At 51.6% G+C, this 12246-nt stretch overlaps 1 protein-coding gene across 1 annotated transcript in view; it reads left to right on the forward strand.

The window, feature by feature from the left end:
- The window catches only part of LOC121081922 (hydrocephalus-inducing protein-like), an 88949-nt gene that overhangs the window by 21040 nt on the left and 55663 nt on the right, over window positions 1-12246 (forward strand). The window contains exons 7-10 of the mRNA XM_040581275.1: window positions 709-910; window positions 4118-4301; window positions 8940-9039; window positions 10551-10669. Of these exons, the coding sequence (XP_040437209.1) occupies window positions 709-910; window positions 4118-4301; window positions 8940-9039; window positions 10551-10669 (605 nt within the window). The remainder of the gene's footprint in view (window positions 1-708; window positions 911-4117; window positions 4302-8939; window positions 9040-10550; window positions 10670-12246) is intronic.

Consider the following 12246-nt stretch of genomic DNA (forward strand, 5'->3'; position numbering starts at 1 on the left):
GACAGCTTGGGAACACTCGGTGTAGACTTGCACGCTCGGGCATAGGCACCGACAGGCTCCAGGCAGAAGAAATGGGCTTGCAGGGCTGTGGTGGGCAGGTGGGTGTGGGCCGTGCCCCACCAGTCTCGTTCCGACCTATCTTCACAGACCCACAGCAAGTGAGGGCCCTGCTGCTCCAACACGGTGAAGTTCTCATCTGCGTCCCATCCTGCCGTGGGCTGTCACTTTGCCTGTTTCTTTTTATCTCCCTCTTCTGCCAGCATGCCCCAGGCACCTTCGCTTGTTGGCAACAAGGGATCAGGAGAGACACAACCCTGGTGGCGTGCTTGCAGGAGACTCTGGGCGAGCCGTGACCGAGGTGGGGCCTCCTCAGAGTCACCTGAACGACTCAGATGCAGAATTCCCTGTGACCCGCATGGGATGGTGACCCAAAGGCCACCTGGGCACACTGAAAACGTCTCCCTGTAGATAGTGTCGCCTTGGGGATAAATCTTTACAAGCCCACCCAGAAATAAGGTGCTTAAGGTGGTGTCCAGGACATCCTCATGCTGTACACGTGCAGCTATCAGGATGTGATAAATGTATTGATCTGTGGAACTGCTAATATAGCTAAAGGCTGTGACACTTCTGTTCCTTGTGGCTTCCTCCGTTCCTTGTACTCCCATCAGCAAGGGCGATGAGCAATGTCTGCCTTTTGCTTTGTTCTAGGTGAAGATACGCACACAAGCCTTCATGGAGCCGCTGAAGATGTCAACATTAGGCTGGACAGAAACTCCTTGGCAGTTGGGAAGACCTACATCACGCTGTCAAATCACAGATGTGTGGTCATCCACAACCGGAGTAAAATCATAGCCCACTTCCAGTGGAAGGCTTTTCTTACTCAAGAGGAGGAGGATCAGGAGAAGCTGAGGTTCGTTGGAAAGATTCCTTTCAGTAAGACACACTGCCCAGGGGTGAAACTACCATACGGCCTCAGAGGGATGTTGGTGCTTTTTTGGATGGTGTAGGAGAAATAAAGCATCCACCGCATCCGGGTCTGTGTCCCTGGGCTTCAGGGTAATGGAGCTCGGTGCTTCCCATTCTGGTTCCATCCATGTTCCAGCTGATGTTTTGGGGAGGAAAGGTTGATTGCAATGACTGCATTTCCTCGGAGAGCAAATTCCCGTCTGTGGGAGCCCTAAATCAGTGAGGCCTGGTCCCTGGGCTGGCAGGGGGTCTGTGAGGCTGAGGAAAGTGTCGGCACTCCTTACCTGGGACGGCGTTGAGCAGTAGCACCTAACAGCTGCAGGCAGCGTACCTGCTGTGATATTCACTGCAGTTTCTTCCCCTCCAGCTCTTGTAGGACAGCAACCTCCTTCAGCCTGCTTTTGCAGTAGTGCGCAGGGCAGGGTGCTTTGCTGGCCCCGAACGTTGAGGCCATCCGGCTGTAGGATGCTGAATTGCCTCGCGCTGTCCCGGCTTCCAGCACAACGAGGTATCCCTGCCCCTTCTCCGGGGCTGGGGAGAGTTTGGAGGTGGAGGGTTCTGCGGGGAAGTCAGGGACAGGACTTGGAAGTGCCTTTGGGTGTCAGCACCTGTGTCTTCGTGGTGCTGAGAGGTGGGGCAGGCTCTCCAAAGGGTGTCTCTGAAGCTTTGAAATTCCGTTTGGGGCAGCAAGGAAACGCCTCTGGCCCAGGGGGAGGCACTGGAAACGACACTTCAAAGCTGGGGTGATTTAGGGAGTCCTTGTGTGACTTTTCAGAGTTGGACGGCTGTAGGTGTATAGGAGTTAGTCTGAACCCAGAGCTGATCAGGAAACTGCCTTCAACTGGAGCACTTTTGAAGGGCTTCTGAGCAAATAAAGTTCAATGTAATTAGGTCAGAAATGCCTTGAAGGCCAAAACTAGTTTTCCACTGTTCTCTGTTTTTAATTACACAGTGTGTGACTTTGGTGCAAGCGCAGTGTGCTAAAGGAAAAAATCTCATGACCTTCTGTTGGTACTTCCCTGTGCCATTCTTTTCGCATCTCTCCCCAGCTGCCCGTCTCAGACAGGACCCTGAGTGATCCTCTGTCCCCTCAGAAGCAACCAGCTTTCGCCAGAGTTGACGTGTTTCCCCAATTTTTTTGCAGTGACGCTTGATCTCATGCCAGCCTGTGTTCTTTACTGTGACCAGGGCGCTTTGTTCTTCCTTACTTGCAGTCTTAGGGGTGGTCATGGCTCCGAGGCCACTGTGCTGCTGTCGGAGCAGCTTTTGAGATCTTTTGAGAGCAGAGAGGACTTTGACAATGGGAGGAGGCAGTGCAGCAGCCTGTGCTTTGCTGTCACCCAGAAAGACCTGGCTCGTCACAAGGTCTACCCAGGGGTTTGCTCTGTCTCCCTCCTGCAGGACTTTCTGGGATGTAGTGGTGGAATTCTTGTCCGTTGCTGAAGGCTGAGTTGAGGGTTGCTCATGTCGGTGGCTGGAAGCCCTCCTCATGCACAGCGCTGTAGGTCAGCCATGGAGAAACATTTCCCACGACACTCCACTGGGAGCGAGCCAAAGAAAGTATTTTTGGCACCGGTGACAGCATCTGCCCGAGGCTCTGTCTGTGTGCCGCTAGGAACGTCCGTGACTGTGTTTCCTTGCTGATTGTATTGGAATTCAGCTGGGTGGTGACTCTTGTCCTGTTTATAGCGTGTTGCCTCGATTTTCTGTGTACGGAGCCTTCCCCTCACCCCCCTCGAGTAGTCACCTGCTGGTTCTTGGTGGCCAGGGGACTGGAGCGTGAAGGGGGCACAGCAACGTGCCAGCTGGGAAGCAAGTGCTCTGCAGCAGTGCTCCCTCCTCACCTCTCGGTTGTGAGCTTTCAACGCTGCAATGATCGCTGCTACAACTACCAAGTAAGGCAGAGGTGACCTGTGTCAAAGCTCTGTGGAGAAGGCCCAAAAGAGGAAAAAGGTGAAGTGGTTCAAGGCTGGATGTAGGGGTTTGGATTCAGAGGTGCTGGTGCTGACTTCTTTATTGGCTAATGCTGATGCCAAAACGGCACAGAGTAACAGCTCGGAGACTAATTTTGTCTTTAAGCAGCAAAGGTATTTATTCCGTGCAACACTGGGGAGCTACCGATTTGCACCGGCCAAACTAGCTCCGAAGTTTTCAGTGAAAAGTCGGGTAATTTATACAGTTTTTGTGAGAGGTTACAACATCTTTACATACATATTCATTTGATTTCGACATCTAGTCATTGTATTCATAATAGGTGGGATCTAGGTGGAGTAAACCTTTCAACTTTCTTTGTTCAATGATCTTCTGACTCATGGTTTTCCTTTAACATCCTCAATGGAACCTTTCCTAATTATTCAGAGTACACGCCTTTACCTTTTCTAATCATTCAGAGCACATTCCTCTACTTGAACGTGGTCAGTGGGAGGGAATAGGCCCTGCCATCTCTCTCTTACCTCAACACAAAGAGAGCATCACCCAGAGCACAGTACCAAACACATCCTGACTAATCTTTTTAAGACCTTGCTCTGTTTCAATGCCAGGCAAGGCTCTCAGGGCCTCTGTCTTCATGCACCTAAACCCATTAATTTCACTGAAGTGATGCGATGCCCGAATGCATTAGTTTGCTTTGCAAGTGCTCTGGGATCCTCTGCTGGATGGCAGTGTAGGCAACGGAGCAGCCAGTTCGCTTATCCCTGCCGGTGCAAAAGGGAAGATAAACAAGTGATGCTGGTAACCTGCAGCTGAAGCCCGGCTGCTTCTCCGCTTCCCAGTGAAGCACTGCAGTGGGTGCTCCTTCATCTCCATCCGTCTCCCCCGAGCACCTCTATGGGCGGCAAAGCCATCTGAGGGTGTTGGTGGGGTTGTGCATTAGTCGTGGCAGTAGCTTTGAGCCAGGAGGCTCTCCTGAGGGCTGCTAGCTTTCAAACCCCTCTTCTTAGCTTGTGAGTGTGGCGTAAAAGTGCCTGCCGTGCCAGTGCAGGAGTGATAACCTGATCTGCTTGGGACCCCGTGGCTTGGGGTCAGCCCCTCGCTGAGCTGCTGCTGCTGTTCCTCCCCCAGTGCGTTGCTGCTCCTGCGCTTACATGACAGTCTCTGCAAATATGTTGTTTATTAAATGATCTGCTTGGTTTGTCTCTCCCCATGGCTGCAGGCGCTGTCGCAGGCTGCAGAAGCAGGAGGAGAATGAGAGGAATTCTTTTCTCAAGCAGCGCGCGGTGGACCCCACGCTCCAAGAGCGCCTTGCCCTTCTCTCCCGTGCCTTCCAGAACCAGAGGGCAAAGGTGCAGGAAGACTCTATGCTTTTCTCTGATGATATTTTTGCCATTGAGCCCGTGGTAAGTGATAGCTGAGAACCTCCCTTCCTCCTCCTCCTCTTCCTCCTCTTCCTTCTCCCTGAATGAGGTCGCTTGGCAGATCCCCGCATCAGTGTCTTGATGTGCCTAGAGGGAGACATGAGGTTTCTAGTGAGGCTGGGAGAGATTGTTGCAAAAAGCATTTCTAAACTGCGAGCTCCGGGCAGGCGTTGAGAGCCTGCCTAAAGCTGAGCTCTGCTGCAAGGGCTGTAAATTAAGGGCACTTCCTAAGTGTCCTGACAGTGTTCCGAGGTATCGATGATTATATATAAGGGCACTCCTTACACGTAGTGTGTGGGGATTAACCATGAGTATTAGTTCACATACTGAAGAATGAAAAGGTCCTCTATGGAAAGGAGGGCAAGTTCAGCCCAAGTTTAATTGCGGCAAGACCAATCCCTTCATATAATCTGGACTTAGACCGTGCCTGAATCTCCCTCCCAGTGTCGTCTGTGAGCCTGCACGCAAGGCTGGCGGGTTTAAACGGACTTTTTTGAGTTCTAGTGCACGCTTAGAGAAAAGTTTTTGCTTTTGTATTTATGCAAACAAAACCTCATGTCCTTCAATTAACTAGAGCCCTGATTCTGAATATTTGCATGGTCTGAGATGATGAATGCCTGCTGTCTGAGCAGTGTAAAATCCCTTCTCATCTTGGAGCAAACCCTAGAATAATCTTAGCCTCTTCTTTCTTGTAAAATAGGGGAAACTATTGTTTTGTTATTTATTTTTAAGGAAGGGGATCATGTTCTCTTCTTGGTTGCTCCTATAGCCCGTACAAGGCTGAGAGCCCCCCATGTCAGCACAGCTGCAGTTTCACACCGCCGCAGCTGAGAGCAGTGTGATGTGACCAAGAGCCTGTGTCGGAGCAGCAGGGCTGTAGCAGGGAGTGGGAGCTGATCAGCTGAACATGAAGAGCATCCTGCAGTGTGTCAGCCGGTTTTGGAGCGTGTCCCAGGGCTCCTGCTCCAGTACAGCCGACTATACCTCCATAACGAGCTTAACCTGCTCTTGGGCTCCTGAAGTGCATTAGGGTGAGGTCCAGCAGCCTGGCTGCCCACTGAGTCCTGGTGCTCCGTGTAGCGCTGTACGGAGCCAGAGTGTAGCCTGGCCTCAAGTCTTGAGTGGAAACCTTTCCTAAATGGCTGTGTTGATGTTATAGTTTGCTCTAGGACTGAGCGTAAGTGGGCTACTGCAGGAGCCTCTCCCTTCTGTCCTGTCCAGCATTATCAATCTTCTGATTCCCATTAATTCCATGATCTGTGGAACAATGAGTTTCACATTCAGAGTTTTGCTCGTGTCTGTCTTCCCCCCCGGCATATGGGTGTCTTCACATCAAATGTTAGTATTTTTTCCTCTTTATCAAGTGTAAAATCTAAGAATGCACTGCCGCCGACTTCCACAACCTTCTCCCCGGTGACAGCCCCGTAACTTTTAGCTTGGGCAGGCCCCTTCTGGCAGCGCCGTGTAAATCTGCTGGAGGGGCCCCGCCAGAGCCTGGACATTGCTGCCTCGGACCTTCTGGCCAAAAGCGGCTGCTGCTCTTCCCACCTATCACCCTGGGAGCACCCTATAGAAAGAATCAAACCCTTGGAAGAAGCGGCTGGAGGTTCCCAGAGGTTAGGAGGCCGCTGGAGGGACGATAGCCTTGGAAAGGCTCTCTGGGCAGGGTGGCTTTGCAGGGTTTGTGCAGCAGCTTTGCTGTGTAAGCGGGCCGGTAGCTGCCAGGTGTTGCTCTCTGTGGAAGCTGCAGCGGGTTATTTCAGCCTGTATGGGGTTAACTTGTGGATGAAAATAATAACGAAAAAGGAGGCAGTGATTTTGGAATTAGCATGTGAGCATGAACATTCTGAGCAGCCATCCAAGCCTGTGGGAGACAAGCTGTTGTGTAAGTCTGGCTTTCTGAGCGTGTCTCCGATTTGATTTATCGGAGATGTCGGCTGTATTTGTGTCACAGATGTGCTGGCCTTGGAGTTCATCGAATCCCAAAGTCAGCTCAACTCACTCAGCTGGAAAAGCGCGCTGTTGTTAGCAGATACATATTCACCAGGCCAACGGTTCTTTTTAATTTTCTTCCTTTCCTGCTTAGCTTCGTTTTTGCTTATGAATTGTGTTACGCTTGCTTCCATTAACGGGAGATGTATTGCCTCTGTCAGCCTCTGAGTAATAACCAAACTGCCCCGAAGCGTCCACAAGGCCAATATATCTGATGGCGGCACATAAAATAGACCAGTGAGTACCACTGACTTGTGATCCAGCAGAAACGAGCAGCAAAAGAGTACTTTGTTAGATAGTTGACCTGAAAGACTGATACTGCTGCCTTAGGCTGCCAGAAGCTTGTTTTCTGGCCCCAGTGGAAGGAGAGATTTGGTTTGAAGGCTCAGGATGTGCTCTCCTTCCCCGCTTGGTGCCCCTCTAAGATGAAGACCTCAAGCATCGTCACTACTCTCAGCATTTCATTAACGTCCTTCCTCAGCACAGCAGCAGCGATGGTTTGTGTGGCGGGTGGTGCTGGTAAGCCTGGCAAGGCACAGTTTGTCACGCAGGAGCCGAGCGAGGGCTGTCAGCAGCTCTCTGGGCAGAGGACCCCAGCAGCTGGAGGATCTAAGGGCACCACCGGGCAGCTCAGCCCACGCAGCGCCCTTTAAGGAGGAGCGCAGAACGCCGGTGAGCCGGGGTGTGTGTTCAGCTACAGCTGTCAGGCTGGAAGCAAATGCAAGCAGCTGGCTAATGCACACCCCACCCCCCCGCCCCCCCAGGGACTGCCTGCCCAGGGTGAGACCACTGAATTCAGTCTGTTAAACATACAGCGAGCAGCTGGGTGAGGAGCGCTGGTGAGTTATTAGACTCTAATTAGCCAAGCCAGGGAAATCCGTCATCTGAGTGTTTCTTCTCAGTGGCTCGGCTTAGGCAAGCTCCAGGTGTCGTAGCAGAGCTTATGTTGTTTGGAGCAGCACCCCAAAGGCTTTTATTCCTGTAAATTCAAGATTACTCTCTGGACGCTTTTGAGTCTGTGCAGCATCCCAGCAGGACCCGAGGGATCTGCTGTCTCGTACGCTGACTGTGGGTTGCAGGCTGGTGTCCCCAGTTTGCTTCCTCAAGCGAGTGTGTTATCGTATAGTAATGCTTCATCTTCCTCCAGTTGCTTGCTGGGTAGAAACACAAAGTCCATTTGATCTGGCAGAGTGTTTTCTCTAGGTTTTGAGAAAAATCCAGGTGACTTTATTGTTTCTTCTGTGTTCTTACGCTTGGTTTGTTGGAGTTGGCAACAGTTCTTTCTACCTGTTCTTCCCTCTGAGCAGGCTGTGCATTAGGGAATCATTGTAGGTGCGGCCCAGTAACTCAGCATGTCATAGCTCTTTAATTTTTGTGGGGGCTGGCCTCTGAGCTCTATGTGCTAAGTTGATGGGAAGTATTATAGTTGTTTAATATTTATGCTGCGGCAGTGCTGGAGGCTCCAGTCAGTTCAAGATTCTTCTGGACAAAGTACGGAGAATACCCAGCAGCAAGCAGAATCAAGCTTTGTGCATAGAAAAATAACTGTTCTTTTTGTGGTCTTCCTTATTTTTTTCATTGCTTTAAAATATTATTACGGTTGTCAGAGACGCATATATTTATGCCAACAAATGGATGAGGAAGCATTTGTAGTGCTGGGGACTGAGGGGAATGTCAGTGGTGCCTTTGTTGAAACCGGTCGCAAGAAGCAAGAGCCTTTAGAAGCCAGGGATGTCTCTGAAAACACATGACGAGGCTCCCTGGGACTGAGCACCAGTGCCAGGACTCTGAGAGAGGGGGAGAGAATGAAGACCCTGAGGAAGCAGCGGTTGCGCACACACTGGTACCATGGGCCGGACTTAAATCCCGGAGCAAGAGCCTGGCAAGGAAAAGAGCTTGCTGGTTGCAGTAGGTGTGGAGCTGTAAGCAAATGCCATCTCTTCTTGTTTGAGCCTGTGTTCAGGGAAACAGGGATGTACGCACCTTGCAGAGAGAACCGGGCTGCATGTGACTCTCAGCTCCCTTCTCAGGTCATCCATCAGCTGGAGGAGCCTGCAAGCTGGCTCAGTGCTGGCGGCACAGGGCAGGAGGAACCTGGTCTTCACTGCTCCCCAGGCAGGAGGGCTTGTTCTACTTGGTGCCGAGTGCCCTGACTCACCAGAATCCATTAAAGAGTTACATGCACGTACAGGTTGAGGGTATAAGAGGCAGCACGTTTGTAACGAAGAGTGGAAAAATCCCTTTGACTTGCTGACTCTCTTCTGATCTGGGTAAAACATTCCCATGGCCATAGGGAGACGGGGATGCAAGGGAAGGGTTGGAGGAAAAAGGTGCCTTGTGCTTAGATCAGCTGGTACTTCTGAAGAAATGCTTGATTTGCTGAAGCCAGCCAGTTGGGTTCCTTTATTAGAACCCTAATTAAGAAAAAAAAAAAGCCTTTACCAGGTGCTAGTAAAGGTAAGGGACTGACATTTTTTGCAGCTGCTTCCAAAGTCTTACAAAGCTGGATAAGTGCTGTTTGCTTCTTGCTCTTCATTGATGCTCTAAATAAAGGCTTACAGGGCTGTGGTTGCAAACAAGAAATGTAGTGTTTGAGGATAAATGGTTTGTTGTCTGCTTCTGTTTTAGGAGGGAGATGTCTGGCCAAATTCTTCAATTGAAATTAAGGTGATCTTCAAACCCCGAGAAGCCCGAGTCTATCAACAAACAGTCTACTGCGACATCTCAGGTACGGCTCCTTTCTCCTCCTCCTGCCACCCACCGCAAAGGCAGGGCACAAATACTCTTCCAGCCCACTTGGTCCCCGTGGACTTGCTAGGAAGGGCAGCGCCGGCACCTTCCTGCTGTCCCTGTGGCTTCCAGCTGGTCTGTGCAGAGCCAGGGCTTGGGATGCCTGGCTCTGACCACTGATGGCTCTAGAGCAGCCAAAGCAGTGAGGGGATAAGCTTTCCTACCAGGCATTTGCTCTGCTGCAAGGTGTTTGTAAAGGCCAGAGAGCTGCGCCGCAGAAGAGCTTTGGTGGACGAGCACTAAGCCCCTGTAGACCTGCAAGATGAGCCTTGGATCCATGGATGCACTGCCAGGCTCCTGAGGCGGTAGGAGCTGAGTGAAACGTGCTCCCTGCCCCTGGGTCACCTCCCGCTCTCCAGGCGCTGCCAGACCGTAGGTGGCTGAGCCCCGCTGAGCGCAGGGTGTCTGTGAAAGTACCAGGCGTGTGCCGCTCTCCCTGCGTGGGACCGGTCACCTCGTGGCTCGAAGTCCGTGCTGCATCTGCGTAGTGTTGTACAGGGCTCGCTGCCCTCAGCAGGGTGAGCTCCCTGCCCAGGAAGCACGGGGCGAGCAGTCTGCTAGACAAGCTTTATGCTCCTCCTGGCTGACAGAAGTGCTGTCACGTCTTTTGCTGGCAGCGGTTATCACTGACCCACCGAGTTACGCTGCCTTTGCCCTTACAGAGGTGATGGCTTTGCTGTGCTGGCACGGGGCAGGGAATGCTTGCAGCAAGCTCCGTGGTTCAGGTTACCTTGTCCTTCCTCTCCGTCTGTGTGGTGCTGCTTGAGGTGGTTTTCAAGAGCGGGAGGTCCCTGTCAGATTTCCATCCAGGGAAATGATTTTCCCCATCTCAGAGGAAGGAGGTGCGAGGCCCGTGGTCCCCAGCAGCCAGGCTCCCATTCTGGAGGGTGCTGAGATCACTAACCCAGCTGCTTTGATCCCTTCCTTACTGCTCCAAGCTGGCGGATGCAAAGGCCAGGAAACAGCTTTTTATTGATACGGTAACTGCGCAGGGTTCCGCAGGCTGCTGGGGTGCGGCTGTCAGCCGGCTGCTGGGCCGTGCTTGGGCTCTTCCTTCTCAGCTCCTGTGCGGTCGTCTCTGATGGCAGCGATACGGACAGCAGGTTTTTATCTTTGGTTCTGTTTTGTGAGCTTTGTGCCTTCACTGAACGGCTTTCAAAGCTTGTCTAAGTGCATGGGAAGGAATTCCGAAATCGTCTTTTATGCGCAGCATATCTTCTTCAGGGTGCAAAGTGATTGCTAAGTTCTAAAGCAGCCCAAGGACTCGGTTAGAAATGAGAAGCCAGCCCCAAAGTATATCTCCTGAGGGAAGAGAGGGGTCCTGTATCTTCTCGCGGAGCATCTAGTGCTGGTGCCACCCAGCCCGGAGTCAGGGACTGACTCCGAGGCTGCCTGGAAAATCCAGGCGAACAGAAGGAATTCCGTACTGACATGGCGATCTCTCCCCAGGCCGTGAGACCAGGCTGCCCCTGCGCATCAAAGGGAGCGGCATAGGGCCCCAGCTGCGCTTCAGCTTTGACCAGCTGGACATCGGGAAGGTTTTTGTTGGATCAGCCCAGAGCTATGAGGTGAGCAGTGGGGTTTTCCGGGGTTGGGGTGGATCCTGATGGCTCCTGGGGCAGCGGTGAGCTTTGTGGGCCTGTGGGATTTCTGGCAACGCCGGCAGTTGTGAGCACGGAATATTTGAGGTGAGTGAAATGTGGGAGGTTTTGCGGAATCTGGATAGTTTTGATGGGGTCTGAAGGGTGTGTCTGTTGTTCCCAAAGCCCCAGTCGCTGCTTTTTGGCAACCTCCCTTTGAGACCAGCTGGGAGGCTTCGTGCGGAAAAACCAGCCCTTGACACATGAAAGCAACACCGGGTCAAAAAGGTCGGGATCCAGAGGCTTTTGTTTCAGCCCTAGAGTCACTGCAGCTTTGTACCCTGGCGGTTAAAAAGCAGCTGGAACAAACGTGTTGTGTTCCAACTCGAGTCCGTTGCAAACACCTTTCAGTGAAGTGCATCCTGCTGGTCCCTGGCGCCGGAGGGAAGCCGGCCAGCCTCCCCGCGCAGAGCTGCCCGCGCAGGCACCGGGAGCGCTGTCCCTGCTGAGCAGCCTCCTGCCACCCTTCAGACCTGGTGCCCCTCTGGCTCTATGAACAGAGCAGAGCAGTTCTGGAAATGAAGCAGAGGAGCTTTCCCTCCCCCCACCCATGGTGGCAAGTTTTCTGTCAAAAAAAAAAAAAAAAACCCACAAAAAAACCCCCACCCAAAACCCGAAAAAAAAACCCCAAAAAACAAACCCCCAAAACCCCAAAAATCTAACCCCCCCAAAAAATACAGCAACTGAAAGAGGTAGAAAATGAGGCAATACGTCGTGCCAGACACTTTCAAAAGCTTGACTGTGGCAGGGAAGGACATGTTAAGGGGTTTTCTTTCCAAAATATTGTGCGCTCTATGCATTTTTAATGCTGATACTTTATGGAGGAGTCTATTTATATAAATTATTTTTTTTTTCATTACTTGAGAAAATGTGAATAAGTAGATGATACTGTAGGTGCTGTATGGAGCAGCCAGACTGGAGGTAAACCTCAGCATAGGATCCCTAAGTGCAATTTGTAACTAAGGTGTAAAACACATGAGCAGTTTTCCAGTTACCAGTGCAGAGTTGGAATAGGTGAATGTTTTCAACAGCAGCTGCAAGACTGGAAAATAAGGGCTGTATGTCTGCTTCTGTCTCAGTTTTTCTGACAGGTTTTGTGGGGACAGAAATTAGGGAAAAAACCTCCAGAGCAGGTAGTTGGGAGCGCAGAAATGGCAGGATGTCACCTGCAGCCATCGGAAACTGTAGAGCTTTGCTTTTGGGTAGGTCTGGTGACCAGCAGCGTGCTGGTACTCACAGGCAGGTGTGGGCGCTCCTTGCTGAACGTGAAGAGAGCTGAATCTCACCAAGCGCCGCAGGATTGCGTCGCTTGTTGGAACAGTAAATAATGGTAAATTAGCAGATGATGGCTGCGAATATTTGTGAAAGAGAAATTCTTTAGACTAGGTGGAGCTGCTATGCACCTCACTCTCGCCCTTTCTTGACGTGTCTGGTTGAGCAAAGACAGAGAGACTCTCAGATGAAAGAAAAGAATAAAATGAGCCTCACTGACGTACCCTAGCAGA

This window comes from Falco naumanni (genome assembly GCF_017639655.2).
Source record: "Falco naumanni isolate bFalNau1 chromosome 21 unlocalized genomic scaffold, bFalNau1.pat SUPER_21_unloc_1, whole genome shotgun sequence".
Classification (NCBI taxonomy): Eukaryota; Metazoa; Chordata; class Aves; order Falconiformes; family Falconidae; genus Falco; species Falco naumanni.